This window comes from Musa acuminata, chromosome BXJ3-8 (genome assembly GCF_036884655.1).
Source record: "Musa acuminata AAA Group cultivar baxijiao chromosome BXJ3-8, Cavendish_Baxijiao_AAA, whole genome shotgun sequence".
NCBI lineage: Eukaryota > Viridiplantae > Streptophyta > Magnoliopsida > Zingiberales > Musaceae > Musa > Musa acuminata.
Window position 1 is genome coordinate 3111160 of NC_088356.1, and position 21854 is coordinate 3133013.

Consider the following 21854-nt stretch of genomic DNA (forward strand, 5'->3'; position numbering starts at 1 on the left):
GAACAGCCACAGGGCTATGACTGTGCTGCATCGTTAAGTGGATGAAATTTGAATTAGTCCACCTTGTTTCTGAACTTAGATTCATCTTGGTAGACACTAAATTAGGAGTTCAACATCATAAGCTTAATCCAAAGTGCGGTTTGCTCCATTTTGTCATAGTCAATCTTTTTAAGCTGCAAAATTGCTACTAATGACACTCAACCTATATAAAAAGTTAATCCTCATCCATGCCTGCTGGTGCATCTCTCCTTGGGCCACCTGCTGGTTTTGCCATTATTATCTGCCAAACCAAGCACATTGAAATGATAAGGAGAAGAGCATTATACCCAAATATAATGTTGAACATTGAAACTTCATTGTTGGTCAGGAAGATCGAGGATCTGATGGGAAGAGAGATGACTTACTTGGTCGACCCGGAGAACGGTACAAGCAGAATCAGCAGCATATTTGAGGGCAAAGAACCTGTCAAGAGGACAAATTAACACATTTGCATCATACTATCATAATACAGCAATTAAAAAATTATAAACATAAGTATACATGTGAGAAATTATTGGAATCTGCTTAACAGTAGAAAGTAACTTTAAACTTTCTACATACCTTAAATTAGCTAACAAAAATAACTACAATAACAGTAAGCTAACTAGGATTATCTTTCGAGGCTCACTTGCTAAGGTAGAGGTCCCAGACATTCATGGCTGAAACATCCTTGCAGACACCTTCTTCCAAGTCAATACCAACTTTGATATTTCCAGCAGCATGTTCAGCATACAAGGAAGAAATAATCTCCATAGCATTAAGCCCTGCATTTTCAGCTAATGTTCTAGGTACCATTTCGAAGCTTTCGCCGAATTTTGCAATTGCATACTGATCCAACCTGCAAAAGAAGCTTGAAGGTGTTAACAAAAAGGTACCGCCTCCACAGTTCCTAACTTACTGGGGATGACTTGACTTGACCAATGGGTAAGTGGATCCGAAGACATTTTATTTGGAAATGTCGTGAAGACTTCAATATGAAACACAAAACTTTGAAAATCATTTTATTTGGTATAGATTTCCTATATAAAGTTATACCAAAAAGTAAATAAAACCTAGTATCTTAGGCAACAAAATACATAAGAGAGAATAATTGTTTCCAGGAGCACAAAGAAAAACCTTATAGTTCCAAAAAAGTATCAGAGGTTCTCAAGGGAATATATTCTATCGATGTCTTTCGGCACAGTTAATTAAACCAGAACATAAACAAACAATACCCTGTTTCTTTTAAGGAGAACTCCTTCAATTTTCTGGCTAACTCAATTTCAGTTGCAGCAGCCCCAGGAACAATACGACTATCTCTGCACATTGCCTGATCCATGGGAAAGAATATATTAAAAAGGAAAGACAGGCTACAGCAAGCACAAATTACATGCAAATTTGCAAATATGATCACATAAGATCACAGTCAAATCCTACACTTTGAACAATATAACGAACCTAACCCCAATGAAAAAACTATAATCCTTGCAAAAGGCTTACCTTGTACGTATTAACACCATCATCAACGGCTCTTTCAAGGTCATCTAGAATACTGTCAGTACTGCCCCGTAAAACAACCGTAGAAACTGAATTTCCACCACCTTCATTTTTCACAATAGTTACCTGTCAAAAAGATAATAAAGTGCTAGATCAGATAGCTGGATAAACAAGAAAGCATAAATAACACAACTAGCAGCTACTATACCCGAACACCACCAACTTCCTCCACTGAAATGGAATCTGCGTATCCAAGTTCATCTGGATTTGGTTGGCTCAGTTTCAGCTGAATGAATAATTAAACACAAGTTATCAACTGCGATAGTACACACCATTAAGACAAGAAGAAAATGTAATGTAACAACAAACTTACAAGAGCTACAGCACCAGTTGTACGGCAAAATCTCCGCAATTCAAACTTGGAGCTGATTTTTAGAACCATGAGTCTGCAAAATAATCAAGTTAAAGATATTCTCCTTTATGAATAAGATGCTTCATTTGTCGGTATTAAATTTTTTCCTTGTCTAGTTCAGCCATCTCCTATGTTCATTACATCTTAGAATTGTACAATGTATGTTAATGCATAATGTAGGTCATTCTGAAAGCCCTTATGAAATTGTTACCTTGCAATATTATAATCACGTCTATTGAAAGCTTAGGTCAAGTTTCTTTCACCAAAAAGGTTATGACATATACTTTACAATGACTATGATGTAATGTTTGATGCAAATACGAAAAGTCCCAATAGTATTTACTCATCAAAAACCACCACATGCCCATCAATTAATTCATGATCGAGAAACCTACCAAAGTCAAGTGAATATAAACAGATGCTAAACCCTAGATATCAGGTGCTCTTACCATATTTGTCCTGTGTGTGTGTGTGTGTGTGTGTGTGTGTGAGAGAGAGAGAGAGAATTATTGCCCCGAAAAAAAACTATTCTTTAATCTACAAAATAATGGACCTATCTTGGTAGCATGAAAAACGTGAAAGGCAGTACACACACACTACAGGTTGCATCTGAAGAAACATTGAAGATAACGCATGGTAAGAGAAAAGTGAAATAGACATTAAAAAAGAATATATTTTGAAAACACGATGCAAAAACAACAGCAAATCCAGAAAAAAACATAATTAATGAAAAAGGAAAGAGACAAAGACCAAACAGAAAATGGATGCTATTGTTTCGGCAGAAGAAAATGTACTTATAACGCTCGCAGAAATGTAATGCCATGTCTCCAACAGCAGCTCCGCTCACAACCACCTTGGCGCCAGAGTCGGCAACAGCTTTGATAAGCTCCTCAACTTTGGATTCTTCGGTTTTTGCATAATTCTCAAGCTTCAAAATCGTGAGAAACATCAGTCAAAATACGATCATTTCTTGGCCATTACCATCAAACAGCTGACTCCCTAACTAAATTGAAGCTAGCTGATATAGTCAGCAAATAGCACTTGGACTTTCACAATTAATAGGTATATGCAGTGAAAAATACATCATGTTAAAATATGTAGATGCATGTACCTGCTCTGCACTTTGAATTAGAACTGTTCCTTTAGTTTCTGTAGCAGATGTATCAACACCACCAGCAAACACCACAATCTAGCAAAGGATCAGAACCATCATAAAAGCAAACAAAACAATAACCTAGAAAAGTTTACTAAGCAGTCTGAACATTAAAATACTGTTAATTAAAAGAATTCTCTTTTTCTTGAAAACAAAAGCAGCCAGAAAGAATAAGCAGCTTATTTTCTATCATCCTAATCAAATAGATATCTTCTTACTGAATCTAAATTTGATCTCAAGAATGCCCACCTCATACATAATACACTATTTATCCTGGTCCAGAGCGGAAAAGGGAGCACACCACCGAAGTTTCTTTATTTGTTATTTGTTATTTTGTTTTTAAGTTATCCTGGACGTTATGGCATAGCGGTACCCTACCAGTTCGATATTTTATCGAAATGAGCATCGGACAAGTATTTAAATTCAGAATTTAAATTTCACAGTATACATAATGATGCAAGGTAGTGAAATCCTTATGTTCATCCAAAATATTCATCACTGAAAATTAATGGACGATGATTATACTATTTGGGGGAAAGAATCTCTGATGTCCGTAGTTCAAAATCAATTTCAACATACTGTAACATTGCAATCAAGAGTAGAAGAAATTACTCATATGAAGAAATGCCATTAGATCTCAATCATCCGAAAAGCTAAAAAATGCAGAAGAATACAGTAGTACGGAGACTTGGTAAGAACACATACAAGAGATACATATATCCAGTTTTTCAGGAATCATTCTGCCTGTACAAATGTGTCAGACAAATATCACTAGTGGAATTCATATTACTATGACAAACACTTCCTGTTTATAAAACACACTTTTTTTTTAAAGATTGATGGAATATTAGGCTCTTAAAAGATAAAGGATCCAATTGTTTCATCATCAATTTTGCATATTTTGCTTTCTTCTTGACCAATCTGACCATGAATTTTGTACTTACACATCTAAACCAGGTTCTTGTTTACATGTGCACACAAAACTGCCAAAAAACAGATATTTTTAGATTGCAGACTGATATAAACATGGGTTCTAACTGGACTTGATTAAAACACAACTGGCATGTAACACTTGATGCAATTACCAAGAAAGGAGGCCATGTTCCATTAAGTATCAAACAGAAGTGGATCAGAAAATGGACCATATTTGCATTAAAAGTAAGCATACAGTACCTTCGCCTTCTCGACTCGTTTTATAGTCCCAATGGCATCATTCTTCAATACCATACCACGAACAACAGTAGAGTTGTGCAAACCACCTCCAAGTAGTTTTGCAACTCGAACATTGTCCACATTGAAGTTTGCTGGGTTTTTTGGGCACACTTGGATGCATGCCTGACATGTGATGGCAACCCATACATGTCAAAGATGACAATACCAATAAGATAGCAGGGTTGGAAACAAACTGAGATACTCACATCAGCAATTATAGGGCACAGAAGTTGTTCTAGCCCAAACTGCTTGCTAGCAACTGCAGCCTTCATCCGGGAAACAACTTCTTCTTTGCTTCTAACATCCATTGTTTCAGACCCTTTCTCTACCAGCTCATCTAGAATTTCAATTGTCTGAAAATATGAAAAAGCTTAATCACGGCCACTGATTATTTCACTACGGAAAGAACCTTGTTAACATAAAGGAACAGTAAAGAAACTCAATGATAACCCTCGAGAGAACCTTGTTGATAGCTTTAGTATAACCACTGATGATTTCGCTCGGATGCAGACCCATCCTGATTAGCTCTTCTGCATTTTGCAAAAGTTCACCAGCAAATGAAATGGTAAGGTTAGCCCCATCACCGATTTCTTCCTGTTGGGCCTTCCCTGCCAACACCAAAATCTTTGCAGCAGGATGTTGAACCTCAAGCTCATTGATGATTGTGGAAGCATCATTTGTCACAAAAAGCTTGTCCAAATGGTTGATGACCATCTTGTTCATACCTAAAAGAATTTAGAAAAAATTATCAACTGAACATATGAATCTAAATCCTAATACTCTGGAACATTAGCAAAAAAAAAGGATAAGGATGAACCTTGGTTTTTAGTTGGAAGAATTCAATTCAATCAATGAATTCCCTGCCAAGTAATACTTAAGAAATAAAATGTTCAAACACTAACAATGACTCATCATGTTCCTTCTCTAACCTACATAGCAGCCACGGACAATGAGGTAAGTTTCCTGTAAACTTAGATACTAATGTGGTCTCTGATAAGTTCCATAGGACGGGTCTCTGTTTCCAAACTACTAGTTTGGAATTTGCCAGACAAATATTCTTCGACCTACTTAATATACCCAGCACTTACACAAACGCTGATCTTCCATACCCAACAAAATAACTCCTACATGCAGTAAAGCATTCAAAGGAAACACAAAACTCTAATATGTAGTCAATTTGTTTTATCTCTGCAAAGCATTGTTTCATCTACCGGAATCGTATAACATATAACAACATCCGGCGACCGATAAGTCTCTACGTAAGGAATTATACGAAAGGTCAAGCCCGCAACAAATAAAAATCTATCTTTTCCCTGTTTGAAGCGAGATTAAGTGCGGAAGTGCACACCGTTGGGCCCGAGGGAGGTGCGGGTGATGACGGACAGCTGCTTGCAGGCGTCGATGTTCTTGAGAACGGCCTCGTCGAGCCCCGAGAGGTGCTTGTGCCCTTCCTTGAGCATCGCCTGGATCCCGTACCCGGGCAGCCCGAACGCCATACCGCCCTTGTTCTAGAGACACCGGGAGCAACGAAAAGGAAGGGCGAAACCTTAGAAACAGGCAACGCGATCGGCTGCGGAAGCCGTAGGAAAACCCTAGAGTTCTTGGAACCGAGCGCTCTCTCCCTTCCCTCACTCGCTTGCTGCTGCGTCTGCACGCTTGCCGTGAAGGGTTTGGGGTTTGGGGTAGACAACGAAGAAAAGGGAAGGGGACAACGGTGAATTCGTTTATCACGTGCGATTCACACGTGAGACCGGAAGGATCTGGAACCCTATCCGGTGGCCGAATCGACGAAGGCCGAACCGAACCGAACCGCTCTTGCGAACCCGGCCAGCTTCCGATTCTTTCTATTAATTTTCTTTTATTTTTCCCTTTTTAGTATTTTTGAGGATACAAATCAGCTTCTAATATCAGTTACCTTTTGTTTTAGCTGAGCTCCTATTGGTTAGCCTCCATGGGCCCCGCGAAAGCAATGGCAACAGCCTTAAGATATTACACGTATGCGTAAAATATTATGATACTGATGGAATGAATTGCTTCACATATTTCAGCTGATATTAAATATCACCATAATAATAAAAAATCAAAAACATAACAGGTGGTGGCCCACTGGTTAGCAATGGCCCCCTTGCACTTTATCCAACAACCGTTTGCCACATAATTTGCATCGCCCTTCCACTCGAAGCAAACCGCTCCTCTTCTTTGCCTCCCCAATTATTTTGCTGCAACAGTAAGTAGTCCAGACTCTGTCTCCAGGTGTTTTATGAGCCTTCTACACGTTTTAATTTAAACTGGACCATAGAGTACTACCAGGACACGTCATGATGCTGCTCGTTTAGACTCGAGGAGATTTCGTCGTTGGATGACGCCTGCGGTACATCGTAAGCTTCCTCGGTGTATATTTATTTTTATTGATCTATGTTTCTGCTCAGGCCGAGCGACGGAGAGAAGAGGGAGGGAAGGAGCGACGGCGAGCGGGCCACAAAACCCTAGCACGGCAAGGGAGAGGGCGAGGAGATCGAGGGGGCTTCGGATTAGATCTTGGCGTCGGATCGGGGTTCCGGCGGTGGCGGTGGTGATCGGATGGCGGAGGAGGACGGGCGGAGCGAGAGCAGCAACTACACGTCGGAGGACGAGGGCACCGAGGACTACCGACGGGGCGGGTACCACGCGGTCCGAGTTGGGGATTCCTTCAAGCAGGGCGCCTACATCGTCCAGGCCAAGCTTGGTTGGGGCCACTTTTCCACCGTGTGGCTCGCTTGGGATACTGTCCACTCCGTAAGATCCTCTAAACCCTCATTTTCTTTTTTATTCAAACCCCACTTATACTGGGAATCGCTGAGAGAGTCGCTGTAATTTCTCTTAAACCCCCCCAACAATGAAAACCCATTAGCGGCGCAGCTCAAGACTTCAGGAAATTGAATAAAAGTCGGATCTTGATTGAGAATCTGATATCTGCTTAAAATGTCTCCCCTTGGGAACAAAGGCAGAGCATTTTATTGCTTTAAATTGGAGAAAATATCCATAAAATATAATCTTGCTTCGTACATTGCAGCGGTATGTGGCATTGAAGGTGCAGAAGAGTGCACAGCACTACACGGAGGCCGCAATGGATGAGATAAAGATCTTGAAGCAGATTGCGGAGGGTGATGCTGATGATACTCGTTGTGTGGTCAAGTTGCTTGACCATTTCAAGCATTCAGGGCCGAATGGAAACCATGTGTGTATGGTCTTTGAGTTCCTCGGAGATAACCTTCTCACACTCATCAAGTACACTGACTACCGAGGGATACCTCTCTCCAAGGTGAAGGAGATCTGCCGTTATGTCCTTATTGGCCTGGACTACCTCCACCGTGACCTGTCTATCATCCACACTGACCTCAAGCCAGAAAACATTCTCCTCAAGTCCAGCATTGACCCAAACAAGGATCCACTTCGTTCTGGTGCTCCTCTCATCCTGTCCACCAACAAATCTGAAGAACCACTGCCAGCGTCACCAGCTCGGTCCAATGGGGAACTCACACAAAACCAGAAGAAAAAGATCCGAAGGAAGGCGAAGAATGCAGCTGCTGTTACATCAAGGAGTGCAGCAACCATGGCTGGGGATGCCGATGGCTTGGAAGATAATGGAGACTCGAGAGTGGTAAATGATTGTGGTGGCAGTGGTGAGACGCACAGTGGAGCACCACAGGGCCACAGGAGAGGGATCAGAGCCACGAGAAAGAGGCTAGCAATGGAGGTAGATCTTTGGTGCAAAATTGTTGACTTTGGAAATGCATGTTGGACCTATAAGCAGTTCACAAATGATATCCAGACAAGGCAGTACCGATGCCCAGAGGTGATTCTCGGGTCTAAATACTCTACATCTGCCGACATGTGGTCATTTGCCTGCATATGCTTTGAGCTTGCAACAGGAGATGTACTATTTGATCCGCATAGTGGTGATAATTTTGACCGAGATGAGGTAGGTGCCATGGAACTTTCACTTTAAAGGTTTAAAGTTTTCTTTTTTTTTGCTACACAAATAATATACTTGATCTGTCACATTTACTTCAAACAACAATTATGCTACTACCGTTGCTACTTTGAAAATTGTTAGTGCCTAACCACTATCGATAGAATATGACTCCTTTTGGGGTGCTCTACAATGTGAGGAGGAGAATTGACCTCCCAAAGATAAAAGATGGGGATAAAAGAGATAATTTACTACTAAACTACGTAATATCTCTTTCTATACTGAAGTAACCAAATATCAAGATATAGCTTCTATGGCTTACAGTCTCACATGTATATATATGAAACTAATATAACAAGACTAATGATTTATGATCAGTTTTCACTTTTTTGCCAATATATTCTATGCTTTATGACCCCATAAAGTTTCCCAATCTCAGGCACGGTAGATCATCACAAAAATAAATAGATGAGAAGTAAAAAAATTGATCTCATTGAATGTGAGTTGAAATTGATCCTCTTCAAGTATCTGATATTTCCTGATTAGACTAGTGGCGATTATCCAACCTGACCCAACCTAACATGACAAGAGAAAATTGAACAGTACATTAAACTTGTGTATCATGGGAAATTTCAGAAAATAAATTCTTCAGAAGTCCTTTGTTACTGATCCAATTCCATAAAATTTAATGACTTATGAAGGTTAAATTTAGTGACTTACGGTAGCTGGCCCTCTCCTACAACAGAACAGGCAGTTTGATAGGTTTAGTATATGACTTCCGTGAAGCAAAAGGAAGTTTTTGTTCTCCAATATTGGTATACTTCCATACTCTTGTAAGAGGAGAAGAAGAATGAAGAATCAGAAATGATTATTAATAGCCTTTGTTTTAGCTCTCATATCTGGAGCCACTAGAAGCATGCTGCAGAATTGGTGGCTTGTACTTATGGCTAATTAGTACTTGCCACTTACAGAGGAATGATGATGTGTGTAAAATAGAGTGAGGAAAAGAACGGAAGCACAAGGGTTTCATAGCATGCTTAAGATTTAACTCAACTTGTAGTTTCATCCACAAACCTGATTCAGTTTTGAACAATCCCTTTAGGACTCTGACCAGTTTGTGTGGAGTGAACATATCTATATTTGTTTCATGTTGTAAGGCACCTGTAGATCATTTCGTTTGACCTCAAAGTTCAAAGTGGCTAATAGTGCTTCATCATTGCGAACCAGCAAACTTTTTCGTGATGTCAGCCATAGTAATGACTGCCACATTTTTTCCAATTCATGGCCTTTAGGCTTTTGTTAATCAGGTACAAAAGATAGTTGTCTTAATGCAACATCTATAACTAGAGCAACTGTGTATATTGAGTATCATAAGATTTAGTTCTTAGGATCTACATTGAATTTTAAATTAGGGAACACTCAGCAACAAACTGACTCCTGTTTCTATTTGATGAAGTGCTAATCGAACACAGAAACAAAGCAACTGTGTGTTAGTTGTTGGCATTATATAATATACAAATTAGTATTGAAGATCTGTTTTCACATGATGGGATAAAGTTCAACATAAAGAATAAAAATTGTTTCAAGGTCATGGTGAGTAGACATAAGATGTAAACCAGAAACTGACTTCTCGTCATATTTTAATAACTTCTGCCATCTTCTATATTAACATTTAGAGTACAGTAGTTAAGAGTGGTTGATTTATAGAAGATTGAAAAGTAAAATAAACTAGAAGAACTATATAACTAATCGTATAAGTAATATTAGTCAAAAGAAAAAAATTATAGTGGTTAAATTGTTGCAATTGATTATGAAAAATAACATTACAATAGATGTTCTGCACTGAAAATCTGCAAATGGACTTCTGCATGATTAATCCTCCAGACTAGATTATGCTACATAGCTCTCTAGTGAGGATGCTACTGAGTTAAACCAATCTTGGGCTTTTTAACAGGGGAATGAAAAATAGTGGCAAAACCATCTAATGTAACAGGATGGATTATCATATTAGCTTTTCCTTTGCAGGTACATGTAAAATGAAAAGATACACTCCTTGCATCTTTGTGAACAAATTTCGCTTGCTACACCCTAAGTATTCTGAGCTCTCCTCTTCTAACTTTCCCTGTATGTTTATGATATGATAGACACAATGCTTAAAGTGGATAGATTACTTGGGAGTCCTGAGTGAGGATGTTGACCTATCTTGAAAAATTGCTGCCTGGCTAAGTACACTGCTAAAGATTTCTTACCAGTGAAGATTGCCTTGGGCATCTCTGTATAGTATCCGACATGTTTTTCCTAAACAATTGACAGTCCTTTCAGCATGTAGATTATGCATTCATGCCAGCCTTGATATCAACTTCTTTTTGGCTCTGAATCTATACAGTCACAGTGCTGAAATGTGTCGTTTAAAAATTATCCTTGTCTAACTTAGAGGTTATATGATATTTTATTCTCTTTGTGCTGCCATACTGAATACTATTGTGCCTCCAGTTCAAATCACATTCGTAGTATAGGCTACACAATGGAATTTGGTCTTGTGGTAGTAGGTTCTAACTATTAGATTTACTTTTTCTAATTATTATGATCCTTACATTTTGTAGGACCATTTGGCACTGATGATGGAGCTTCTTGGGATGATGCCTCGTAAGGTAAGCTATCTATACCCCTCTGAAAGGCTGACCTATGAACTTCCTATCAGATTTTGTTACAAAAATAACTTCTTTTTTCAGATTGCCTTGGGTGGTCGATACTCTCGTGAATTTTTCAACAGGTATGGCGATTTAAGGCACATCCGCCGCTTGAGATTTTGGCCCCTAAACAAAGTGCTCATGGAGAAGTATGAATTCAGTGAGCAAGATGCCAACGACATGGCCGATTTTCTTGTTCCCATACTAGACTTCATTCCTGACAAGCGACCCACAGCCTGCCAATTGCTTCAACACCCATGGATTGATGCAGGGCCACGAACACAGGAGCCAAGTCTATCTGTCTCAAATCAAAACCAATCTTCAAAGCATGGTGATTCAGAGAAACAGGTGGAGAAAGATGAAAGGGAGGCAATGGCAGTAGGACTGGGGAATATCGCCATCGATGTATCTTCCAATTCAGTAAAAGACCCTCAACCTAATAGCAAACCAACCGAAGCAAATGTTACATCTTCTAGATAGCCGATTCTTGTTCCAGACTACGAGCAAGATAAGGATATTCATGTGTACATTTGATAACAATATGATTGCTTACTCCATCTTGTTTGAGGTGTGCTGCTGATGAGTGTAAAATGGAAACCTTTTAGGTGTTAAAATTCATCGACCATTGCCAGAATGGAATGCCTAAAACACTTACTACACTGGAGGAGTGTTGTTATTTTTATTCTTTTCCCCATTGTCTCAAACATTTTTTCCCTGTAAGAAGCACAACCAACTGTTGAAAATTCTTCAGAAATGTATTTGTTGGAGAGCTTATTTCCCTTGGAAGCTTCAACTTCCGCTCTTTAAATGATAGCTGAGTCATTTAATTAAATTTTTGTGCCGATGATGTTGTTTATGTGTGATCTTCACTAGTTTAGTTGACATCTTATACCAAAGGTAAAGAGTGGTTATTTCCAGCTTGTTCTTAGCACGTGTGAAGACTATAATATTAATCGAGTTTTGAATTGATATACGTTATGAAAAATTGTTGACGATGATCGGGTCAATCTTACATGATCTAAACTTAGAGGGTGCACGAGTGTTCGAGGTGGCTCTAAGGTGAAAGTGTCAAACTCCCGAGGCGATACCTGTGCTAAGATTGATGTAAGGAAAATTCCTCAACCCGATCCTTTTTACGTTTAAGTTAGTAATCGATGTCTCTTAGTGGGTGTGGCTTTATTTTGAAAAAAGAGTCCATCTAGTGTAGCGCTAGGGATTAACTTTTATACCTAGTCTTAAAGGGGATAATCTGTAGTCGCCCTAATGGACCCCTCTTGGCGTTTTGTCCATGTGGGCGATATGGGGAGATAGCTTTGAATGACATGCCTTGGACTTTTGTCAATGCAGGTAGATGAGTGAAGGGTGACCTAGACCTTTTTTTCCCACGATGCTTCGTCCGTCGTGGCGAGCTTTAAATCCTCCCTTTATCGTAGTTGGCTTCAAGTCCTCCCTCCACCATGGTGGACTGCTAGTCATTCTCCTATCATGACGAGCTTCAAGTCCTCTCTTTGCAATGGTGGATTTTGGATCCTCTTGTTTTTAGTATCTCTTGGGATTTATCCTGAAGGGACACTTGTCTTGATTGTAGGAGGAGAGAGATCAACATCCTCTTTATAAATCCCCCCTCCTCTTATAGAGCGAAATTAATTCTTTCATCTTAGCCTCCAAAGACTCCAATTAAAGCCTCCTTAGAAGCTTTCAACCTCACCCTCAAGGCCTCCTTAAGAGTATTCTCCACCTCGCCCCCGTTCCCAACAGGGCGGGTCAGTTTTTAAATCCCTTATCCCAATATCAGTTCTAAAACAAACCAATCGTCAGTCATCCTGCTCTTTTGCTTTAGTTTGATATGTCTTTCCTTTTTTATACAAGTTCCTCTTGATTCTCTGGCCATCAGTCGATTGAGGTCTGTACTCCATCTTTGGAGAATCCAAGGGCAGAGGAGGTTGTGTCCTCCCCTTCATCGAAGGAGGCATCTCCCATGAACCTGAAGGTTTTTCAAGACTTAGAGTTTATGAAAAGTTCATATGAATGCGACTCAATGATGAGCACGCCTCTCTATATCTATTGTGAACTAGGTGAGCACGACTTAATAGTAAGCATGTCTATCCCCGCCAAATTTGATTTACAAGTCCCTCGACTCGATCAGGGCCTTTTCGACCTCACGCTTAGGTCTCTTTGCTTATCTTGCAATTCCCTTAAGGCGGGACTTCATCTTCCCCTCCTTCGATGATAGTATCCTGCTTCTAATGGTGAAGGATATCGTTTTCTCAAATGGTGCTCAACTTATGACAATACTTAATAGTGTTCATCAAAGAATGTCGATGTGCTATTATTACTCCGACCTACATCCTTTTCGTCATTTATTTTTAGTTGTGCAAGGGAAGAAGTGACTATTTCCTAGCCTCTCGGAGAGGTCTCAAGGTCAGTAGTACCCCTTCCAACCATAAAGGTTGGAAGGAGCACTTCGTTCTTGTGAGTTCAAGTTGAGACTAGAGATTCGACCTTACTTGGTCGACACATTGCATTGACAATACCTCTCATTTCCTGTCGAACAAGAAGGCATGTTAAATGCTTCAATTAAGGGGCGTACTCTCTTCCTTTAAGATAGTCCGGAAGATGGACAAGGACTGGTTGATCGATGTGGGTCTCAATTGGGCTCCTTGGGGTACGATCTGAACCTCCCATCACTTCACTTCACCTCTCTTTGTAGTCCTTAACTTTGTGACATGGATCTTTTACTAGCATGAATCTACACTTGAAGAAGAAGGTGTTTGGCTCCTTGCCGAGCACAACAAAGCCTCATTCGGCCAAAGCTTGTTTGCAAGTCGTTAGTAGAGGCACTGGACTTGCCTCAATCTAATCATCATGGCTGCATCAACAAACTAAGAAAGAAATATAACGTCATTGTGAGGAAGGTCTCGTGCCCTTAAAGGGATAACCCACTCAAGGAGCCAACCCATAGATAGTGATTCTATAGTCCCAGTTGTATGTTTGGTCCTTAAACTTCAGACACAATGATGCCTTGTATAAGTACTTCATTCTTTAACGTCAGACTTACAAGTTTGGAAGTTTTAAATCTAGCACAACCGATTATCGGGAATGACAGCTAACCTTACGAAGGCAATTGAGTATCAACAGAGGATCATCTACTCTTAGTATCGCAAGAGGAATATCTTGTGTATGCTCGATAAAATCTATGGCTAAGGTTGTTTGGATTGAGAGAGAATGAATTCTTCGGGAGAATCCGATTAGAGCAAGACTTGGACATAATTTCGTATGTGCCTGATGTTACCATGTTGAATATATGGTCTTTGGGATATTAGATGGATGATGGACTATAGATATATGATAACTGTGGACAGATAGGTCCAATGAATTAGTTCCTCTATATCATCTAAGGACTATAGCATAGTGGCCTAATATGTCCATAGTCGATGAGTCGAGTGAATTATTATGGATATAATAATTCACTATATCAGAATGAGTTCTGATATGAGCAACTCACAGCCAACTCGATATTGAGCATAGAGGGTCACACACATATAATGAATGTTGCGATGAATAGAGATACAAATATGAGATATCCACAAAGCTCCTATTTTGGATTCTATAGATGAAATCCAATGAGATTGGGTAATTGGATAGCGATCTAATACCCAACAAGGTCAGGATCCATTAAGAATTAAGCTGCATGCACCTCTATAAATAGGAGGAACCTCAAGGTTCATAGGCTAAAGCTTCTAATGGTCGCTCCTCCTATTCTCCTCAGCCTCCTTGACTCTAACAACCTTATGATTTGCATGGAGAGGGAGATCCTGCAGCGATTCGAGGAGTGTCATTATCGCGTCTACCATGTGGATCACCGCTAAAGACGAGCACACGAGTTCTCCTTTATTCTCTCCATCGGATCTAGAAATTTTAGGGATATACAATCTCCCTAGATAACACTTTTCACATGATACGTGCAGTTTTCGATTTTATGATTTTCTCGCACACTAATCATTGCACAACGACTAAGTAATTGACTTTGAAAAATCTGATTTTGTTTTTGTTTTCTCCTGCATATGAGATGCCGATATGAGATTTCCCAACAAGTGCTACGCTAGCATTTGCACTGACGTGGATGTATCCATGTGAGGGGACGATGACAGCTACCCTCTTGAATAAAGGTCTCATCGCTGAAGCATTCATTGAGAGGATTGACAAGCAAACATTCTTACAATATCAAGCCCTCATTCTAGTATAAAAAATGTTAGGAGAAATCATCGTCAATGTTTGAGTCAATATGATGTGGTCCGAACTCAAGGGCGCAAGAGTATCCGATGTGGTGACTAAGGTGACTTTTAGGTGAAAGCGTCGAGCTCTTAACTAAGATTGATGTCAGGAAAATTTTTTTGACCCGTCTCTTCGACGCTAAGTTAATGATCAATGTCTTTTAGTAGGTGTGAGTTTGTCTTAGAAAAAGAGCCCTTCTTGTGCATAGCATCAAAGATTAACTTTTATACCTGACCTTATAGGGGGCAATATGTAATCATCCCAATGTCCCCCTCTCAGTATTTTGTTCATATGAGCGATGGAGGTAAGTAAGCTACGAACAATTCCTCTTTGACTTTTGTCCATATGTGTTGGTAGGTGGAAGATAATCTAAATATTTTTCTTATACGAAAGTTTTTTTTTACGACACTTATATTCCTTAACGATATCAAACAAGCTGGTGAAAATAAACGTATCAAGGGCGACTAGCAGTGTATAACAATCTCGAGCACAAATAGTTCGAAGATGAATTCGTTGAACAATGTGAAACACCAAATCTATCGATCGATGCACACAAAATCTAACATCGTAACATATGACGACGGTTGCTATTTTCGAGAGCATATAACACGAATAAGTCAATCACAGATAAATCCACTACTTCTATCTACATCAAGAGCCCGGCGGCAATCGCCAACAAAAGCACCACCAGCCGCGCCCGGCGAGAGGTCGAAGCGGCGGAAGATGCGATCTGAATCGTGAAGTTGCAGGAGCCCTGCGAGATATTCTGCGTCGTCACCATGGCGAGTCCTTGGAAATAGCAGCTCTCCCCGTTCTGGCTCTGAGCTTGGAAGTACGCGTTGAAGGCATACGAAGCTTTCCCTGAAGCGTCGAGCGCATCGCAGGAGCACCCGCCGCCGAGGGCGGTGCAATCCGCGTACGTGCAGGCGAAGTTGACGTTGTCGGCGAGCTTGCCGAGGTCCGTGGCGGCCGGATTCAACGCACACCACCTCGTCGGCAGGTACCGCACGCCCTTCGCTCCCACCGGCATCCCGTTCTGTCCCTTCCCGGAGAAATCGACGGCGAACTTTGGCCGTCCGTCGTAGGTGAAGAGCCCCCAGTGGCGCTCGAAGTTCCCGGGCGCCACGCTCTTTGCGTCCTCGTCGACGAGGCCGAACAAGTACACCTGCATCTCCATGTTCGGCCGTAGCGGCGTCCCGCTCTTGGCTGCAAGGCGCTTCAGGAGGCCACCGAAGAACCTCTCCGCCATGGCCACATTGGCGTTCACGTCGCCGTCCGTAGGCCAGCCGACCTCCCCCACCACGATAGGCAGATCGCCGAAGCCGGCCTTCTTCAGAGCCGAGACCAGCGTGTCGAAGTTGGCGTCGAACACGTTGGTGTACGCCACCCCGTTGTCGACAACGGGAGCGCTGGTGCCGTCGAAGAAGGCGAAGTCGATGGGGAAGTCGCTGTTCTCGTACAGGCTCAGGAATGGGTATATGTTGACGGTGAAGGGCGCACCATTGAGGCTGAAGAACTCGACGATCTGCGCCATTAGGTCACGGATATCAGCTCGGAAGTCTCCGGCCGACGGCACCGGGTTGCTCGCCGGTGAGTCGTAGACGTCAGCGTTGAGGGGGACGGTGGCTTTGATGGCGTCTCCTATTCCTGCTTCGTTGAGAGCGTTCTGGATGTTCTTCAGCGCCGGGAAGGTGATGTTGGTGAAGGAATCGTTGTATGACTTCAAGAAGGGTTCATTACCAACTGCTACGTATCTGCACAAACAATAGAGTCAGAAGAACATGGCGACATTACCAAGGAGCGACGCCAAAGGGACCAAACGCATACTTGATGTCAACTCCGCCGTTGAAGTTGTAGCGGGTGACGTTCTTCTTCACCCACTGCTTGGCCGCGTCGTAGTCGTTCATCTTCGCGAGCATGTCGTTGGGGATGGCGATCATCACCTCGATCCCTGTCCCGGCCAATGCGCTCATGGAGGACGGATCCGCGTCGAATATCTTGACCTTCTTGATGCCGTTGTCTTGTAGGAGCTGCGCGATGGTTTTGGGCGGCAACCGGTGGGTGGCCATCGTCCCCCAGTTCACCCCGAGGCCATCCACCATGGAAGTCCGGAGGGCGACGAGTAGTAGTAGACATGCCAAGAACCGGCAAGCAGTAGCCATTCTGCTTCGAGTCGAGAACCACCACACAGGATTCAACCAGCACCAGCCAAAAAGACAATTTTTTGCCCCCAGAATCAAATTCTTCTGGGGATTCTGGGACGAGGCTCCGATTTGAGACTCATGGACCACCGACCTGGGTAAGGAAACCGCCCGGATCTCCGAGGTGGGAGGTCCTGTAAACACAGACGGTACTGCGGATGGCGAAGAATCGCCAAGGATCAACTAGAAACCGGAATGTCGCCTCAAGAACAGGGCCAAATCGAGTCCCTTAAAGCTAAAATCGGCGCAATATCCCTCCTTGTGGCGCGAACTAGGTCGGTGTAAGAAGGGGGAGAGGGTTAGGCAAAGAAAGGAAAGAGAAGACCGAACAGAAGTAGAGCAGAGACAGGAGAGGAGGGAGAGGAGGCGCCATGAAACGGTTTCCACGGAACGTGGCGCCGCATGGGATCGTGGGACGGACCGTGTCGTGACGTGGCCCGCGTCATGTGGGGGGGAGGGGGGGGCTATTTTGGGACACCGACGTCGTTTCGGAAATCCGTGTCTGTGTTATCATGTGTGGGCCACACAATCAGACGGGTGAAATCGTGGGTACCAATGGTTCTGGTTCGTGAAGTATTACCGCCGAGAGGACTATAGAAGGCGCTGATCCACCGCCGACGTTTCTGGCCGTTCGATTGCCCGTTACAGAAACGTCCGCGGATTTTGATCGATTTAAATTACTAAAATGTCCCTCAACCCGTTAAGTTGATAAGACGGCGAAAACAGATCAGCAGAAGGGGCGGAACTGCCCAGAGACGCCATCCATTGGGTCGGGTGAATCTAAACCCGGATCCGATAACATATCCCTGTTCCGAAACCCGGATCTAACTCCGATGAAGAATCATGCTTGCACAGCATGATCTACTGAATCCACAGAGACTGGAACTCCAAAACACACCAAACAAAGAGAATCTAAATATCGAAGATCAAATGCCACAACCTTATTTTGTCAAAGACATCATGATTTTTGGACACATGACCATTACCAAATACAAGAAATAATTACAGGTATCAGAAAACACATAGGCGAAGAGCTAATTTATGAATGGAATAGAACATTAGGCATTCAGGTTTTACATAGAAAACATGCAATCCCAGTGAATAGCTAGTGAAAGGATCAAGTTTGCACCAGCTTCTTGACTACAGAAGCCATATATTTGCCCTGGTACTCTGCTAGGGCAAGCTCTGCCTCACTAGCTTGCCTTGTGCCATCTCCGGCAAAGACGCCAGCACCGTATGGAGAACCACCTCTGATTTCATCCATCTCGAACATACCAGCTCCAAAGGTGTATCCGATGGGAACGAAGAGCATGCCATGGTGGGTCAATTGGGTTATCGCAGTCCAACTATACCGAAGAGAAAAGAGTCAAGTTACTCTAACGAAGTCAATACCATCAACTTCTCATATTAATAAATTCAAACAGAGTATGTCAAAGCAAATTGTACACTAAATATATTTGAAGTTTCTGCATTACTTTGAAGATAGGTTATTCTAGACTGCCACAACTAGTCACACGGATAAAATTAATCCATAAAACATGGAACTTTCAAGTGCTTCTAGTGTGCAAGTGTTACAAGGCAAACACCTATGTGACACTTTCCGCAACAATCAAGTAATATTTATCGCTAAAGTTACCGGATCTGAATTATTGAAAAGAACTTCCCTACTCGGTCCACTCACACTTCAGATATATTTTTGGACACCACATTCAAAAATCAAATATGTCTCTTGAGAAAGTAACCAGAAGGGATTAAGGCTTTAGTACTGCCAATGGCGACCATAACAGCTGCCATATCATCGTGCAAAAACTAGCAAAAATTGTTTTCCATGGCTATCATGTTCTTTGTTTAATGCTCTTCAGCAGGCGATTACAGTACTAGCTGAGAGATATAAACCATGTCGTATAAAAGTTCATATGTTCCTCGGTGTAAGCATTACAATTGGTGCCATTTAATCAAATTTAGAATGTTTTTCCAAGTAACTTTATACCTCCCCTTTCTGTTTCTGGGCATATTAGGACATAAACCAAAGCATCTTTTATTTCTAGGCCTACTATTTATTTTGTTACATATGTCCATACCATCTCGACAGATTCTTAAAAAATTGTTTGTCACTTTCAAAAAAAACATTACTGTATAAGAACCAAATTCACACCGACTCATTTGAGATGATCTTAAGGAAATTCAAGTACCAAAGTAATCTAAAGCATGTGTTAACAATCCAAACTTACACCATGACCATCACCACCACTAATAACAACAATGAACAAGCATTTGGTCCCAAATCGTCAAATCTTTCCCCACAAGTTAGTCATGCTTGAGGTACCATACTCTTGTGTCTTGTTTTTTTTTTCCTTCCTATAATCTCTTAGCACCTCTATCCCAAATTGGTCTCTCTAATCAGTTGTGGCTATAAAGAACTATCCTTATGCGAAGAAACATTAACATGATCAGATGATGACATTTTAAAGATTAAAGCTGTATAAAAAGTCTGTAGTTGTTCATAAAGAAGCAGAAAGTTAAAAAATTGGCAATAGATGGACTTACGCAGTGGTCTCCTGCCCTCCCCCTTGGCTACCGGTACTCACGAAGAACCCGGCTGGCTTGCCGGAAAGCTTCTGCTCCCTCCATAGCTGTCCAGTAGAATCAAAGAAGGCCTTCATCTGAGCAGCCATGCACCCATACCTAGTCGGAAAACCAAACAGTATCCCGTCCGCCTCAACCATCTCTGCAGCCGATATCAACGGGATCGCCGTATCCTTGGGCGGAGCATGCATCTTGTCCAAGACATCCGGTGGGAGGGTCTCTGCAACACGATACAGGACACCCTCTACACCTTCAATGTCATCCACACCCTTCTTCATTCGCTTGGCAAGAGACTCAACGTGGCCGTACATGGAGTAGAACACGATGAAGATCTTGAGCTTGGACTCGACCGACGACGGTGAAGCGGGTTCGATGACCTCTGCGCTGGCTTCAATCTTCTCCTCCACGGGAATAGGAGCATTCTTCTCGGCGGTGGCGGAACCATCCAAGGCAGCAGCTGGCTGCCGCTTCTTGCTCGGCACGCAACCTCCTCCCTTCCCCATGTATCTTCAATCTGTGATCGTCGAAGCAGTTCAAACTCAGTAATAAGAATTGCGTCCCTCGCCAAACCTGTCGCTGAAAAACCCTAACTTTCTATGTTTCACACACTAATTTCGACGAGGAGCAATCAATTGGCCTCAACGCCCCAGGGGAAGTTAATTTACCAATCGATAACTCGATATAGAACCTTAAATCGAAAGCAGAAAAGGAGAGAAGCGCGTAACACCTTTCAATTCTGCTCTACGTTTCGTGGATCAAATAAAGCCAGCCGAAAAACGTTCAAGGAACAGAAAGATCTCACCTTGAAATCGGAAACCGCCTCCAACGTCAATAAATGCCAAGACCAAACAAGAAACCTAATTTTAGGAAATCGCCAGCTTTTGGAAAGCTAATCAGATCAACTCCAATTTGATCTGTGATTCTTTTCTCTTCGAATCGAGGACACATTAAATCCTGCCTAATTCTGACCAGAACGAACGAGAAAACGAGATGAAAGAACATCGCACAGCTTCTGACGTCGACTCTTACCGTGAGAGTTGCACGGAAAGGAGCTCCCGCGATCGCCTCCGCGGCTTCGAGATTCGAATCGCGGCGGGCATCCTTCGAACGGGAACGAGAAATAATACATGGCAGCGTTTGAGCCCTTCGCCGTCGTGCCGGCCATCGAGAAGGTTTGACGAGATCGGGTGCCACTTACCACCGCGACGGATCGGCTAAAGAACCCGTTCCAGCGGCCCACTCCATTTGCCCACTGCATAGACGACAGGTTGATGATTGTGACGTCATCATACGCTGTTAATATCTCATCTAAATATCTGTTTTCTGTTTCTGGATTTTGTTTTTGTTTCTTTTCACTTTGTACTTTACATGTCACTGCATCTCTGATGGCCGAAGCGGACGGGGTTTCCGGAAACATTTTTCAGGAAGTGTTTATTAGCGTCCGCTGAAACATCATCATCGGCCATAGATTTCTGATTTTTGTGGATGTTTGGTAGGTGGGATTAATGTATTGATTTTTTAGATAATAAATGGAAAGTAAATTATAGAAAAATCATGAGCGATTTTTTAAAATACTCTTAATTTTATTTTCTTTTTATAGACTGAAAATTTTTATTTTTGTAGAAACAATCATTTTACCCCTATTAATCATCGCATGATCATACTTTTGTTCCATGCTTGGCTGCGTTATTCATCATGATCGACTATGACTCTCCAAAGATTGATCCTCTTGATATACTTTCAATCTTATAAAAAAATCTAAATTATTAAAAAAAATTAAAAATTAAAAATTTTACATATTTAGAGAAGATTCTCGGTGTCTAAGTTATCTATTTTTGCTATAGATTCATAGTCAATT

At 41.8% G+C, this 21854-nt stretch overlaps 4 protein-coding genes across 7 annotated transcripts; 1 reads left to right on the forward strand and 3 right to left on the reverse strand.

Annotated features, from left to right (window-relative positions):
- Window positions 1-101: 101 nt before the first annotated feature.
- On the reverse strand, window positions 102-5958 carry LOC135646154 (T-complex protein 1 subunit theta-like). The gene is made up of 13 exons (XM_065165369.1): window positions 5641-5958; window positions 4755-5017; window positions 4499-4645; window positions 4254-4415; window positions 3039-3116; window positions 2722-2855; window positions 1889-1961; window positions 1724-1801; window positions 1519-1641; window positions 1254-1348; window positions 668-877; window positions 405-462; window positions 102-280 (listed from the first exon to the last, which is right to left on the reverse strand). The coding sequence occupies exons 1-13, from the start codon at window positions 5786-5788 to the stop codon at window positions 215-217; spliced, it is 1635 nt and encodes a 544-aa protein (XP_065021441.1). The 5' UTR covers window positions 5789-5958; the 3' UTR covers window positions 102-214.
- A 755-nt stretch (window positions 5959-6713) lies between these two features.
- On the forward strand, window positions 6714-11593 carry LOC135644386 (uncharacterized). 3 transcript variants are annotated; one of them, XM_065161918.1, is made up of 5 exons: window positions 6714-7067; window positions 7345-8028; window positions 8104-8253; window positions 10848-10895; window positions 10977-11593. In XM_065161918.1, exons 1-5 carry the CDS (start codon window positions 6873-6875, stop codon window positions 11412-11414), a joined length of 1515 nt encoding a protein of 504 aa, XP_065017990.1. In that variant the 5' UTR covers window positions 6714-6872; the 3' UTR covers window positions 11415-11593. The 3 variants fall into 3 exon arrangements, with proteins under 3 accessions (XP_065017990.1, XP_065017989.1, XP_065017991.1); XM_065161917.1 differs by having other exon boundaries at window positions 7345-8253; XM_065161919.1 differs by having other exon boundaries at window positions 7345-8253; window positions 11018-11233.
- A 1231-nt stretch (window positions 11594-12824) lies between these two features.
- LOC135645686 (glucan endo-1,3-beta-glucosidase 8-like) lies at window positions 12825-17790 on the reverse strand. Its single transcript, XM_065164320.1, has 3 exons — window positions 17037-17790; window positions 15860-16963; window positions 12825-12918 (listed from the first exon to the last, which is right to left on the reverse strand). The coding sequence occupies exons 1-3, from the start codon at window positions 17369-17371 to the stop codon at window positions 12825-12827; spliced, it is 1533 nt and encodes a 510-aa protein (XP_065020392.1). The 5' UTR covers window positions 17372-17790.
- Window positions 17791-18314: 524 nt separating this feature from the next.
- Window positions 18315-21164, reverse strand: LOC135581793 (probable NAD(P)H dehydrogenase (quinone) FQR1-like 2). 2 transcript variants are annotated; one of them, XM_065163514.1, is made up of 3 exons: window positions 21026-21164; window positions 19958-20510; window positions 18315-18756 (listed from the first exon to the last, which is right to left on the reverse strand). In XM_065163514.1, exons 2-3 carry the CDS (start codon window positions 20497-20499, stop codon window positions 18528-18530), a joined length of 771 nt encoding a protein of 256 aa, XP_065019586.1. In that variant the 5' UTR covers window positions 20500-20510; window positions 21026-21164; the 3' UTR covers window positions 18315-18527. The 2 variants fall into 2 exon arrangements, with proteins under 2 accessions (XP_065019586.1, XP_065019585.1); XM_065163513.1 differs by lacking the exon at window positions 21026-21164 and adding an exon at window positions 20799-20930.
- Between the last annotated feature and the right edge of the window lie 690 nt (window positions 21165-21854).

Bases quoted from the DNA above. Each gene is read 5' to 3' on its own strand.
- LOC135646154 (XM_065165369.1), bottom strand. From the start codon at position 5,788: ATGGCGTTCGGGCTGCCCGGGTACGGGATCCAGGCGATGCTCAAGGAA. The intron at 4,646-4,754 runs GTTCTCTCGAGG...TCATATTTTCAG, and splicing joins ATACTAAAGCTATCAACAAG to ACAATTGAAATTCTAGATGA. The intron at 281-404 runs GTAAGTCATCTC...TTGGTTTGGCAG, and splicing joins CCGTTCTCCGGGTCGACCAA to ATAATAATGGCAAAACCAGC.
- LOC135645686 (XM_065164320.1), bottom strand. From the start codon at position 17,371: ATGGCTACTGCTTGCCGGTTCTTGGCATGTCTACTACTACTCGTCGCC. The intron at 16,964-17,036 runs GTATGCGTTTGG...TTGTTTGTGCAG, and splicing joins AACGGCGGAGTTGACATCAA to ATACGTAGCAGTTGGTAATG. The intron at 12,919-15,859 runs GTAGATAGAAGT...AAAAACCTTCAG, and splicing joins ATTGCCGCCGGGCTCTTGAT to GTTCATGGGAGATGCCTCCT.
- LOC135581793 (XM_065163514.1), bottom strand. From the start codon at position 20,499: ATGGGGAAGGGAGGAGGTTGCGTGCCGAGCAAGAAGCGGCAGCCAGCT. The intron at 18,757-19,957 runs GTAAGTCCATCT...TCTTCGGTATAG, and splicing joins GGAGGGCAGGAGACCACTGC to TTGGACTGCGATAACCCAAT.
- LOC135644386 (XM_065161917.1), top strand. From the start codon at position 6,873: ATGGCGGAGGAGGACGGGCGGAGCGAGAGCAGCAACTACACGTCGGAG. The intron at 8,254-10,847 runs GTAGGTGCCATG...TACATTTTGTAG, and splicing joins ATAATTTTGACCGAGATGAG to GACCATTTGGCACTGATGAT. The intron at 10,896-10,976 runs GTAAGCTATCTA...TTCTTTTTTCAG, and splicing joins TTGGGATGATGCCTCGTAAG to ATTGCCTTGGGTGGTCGATA.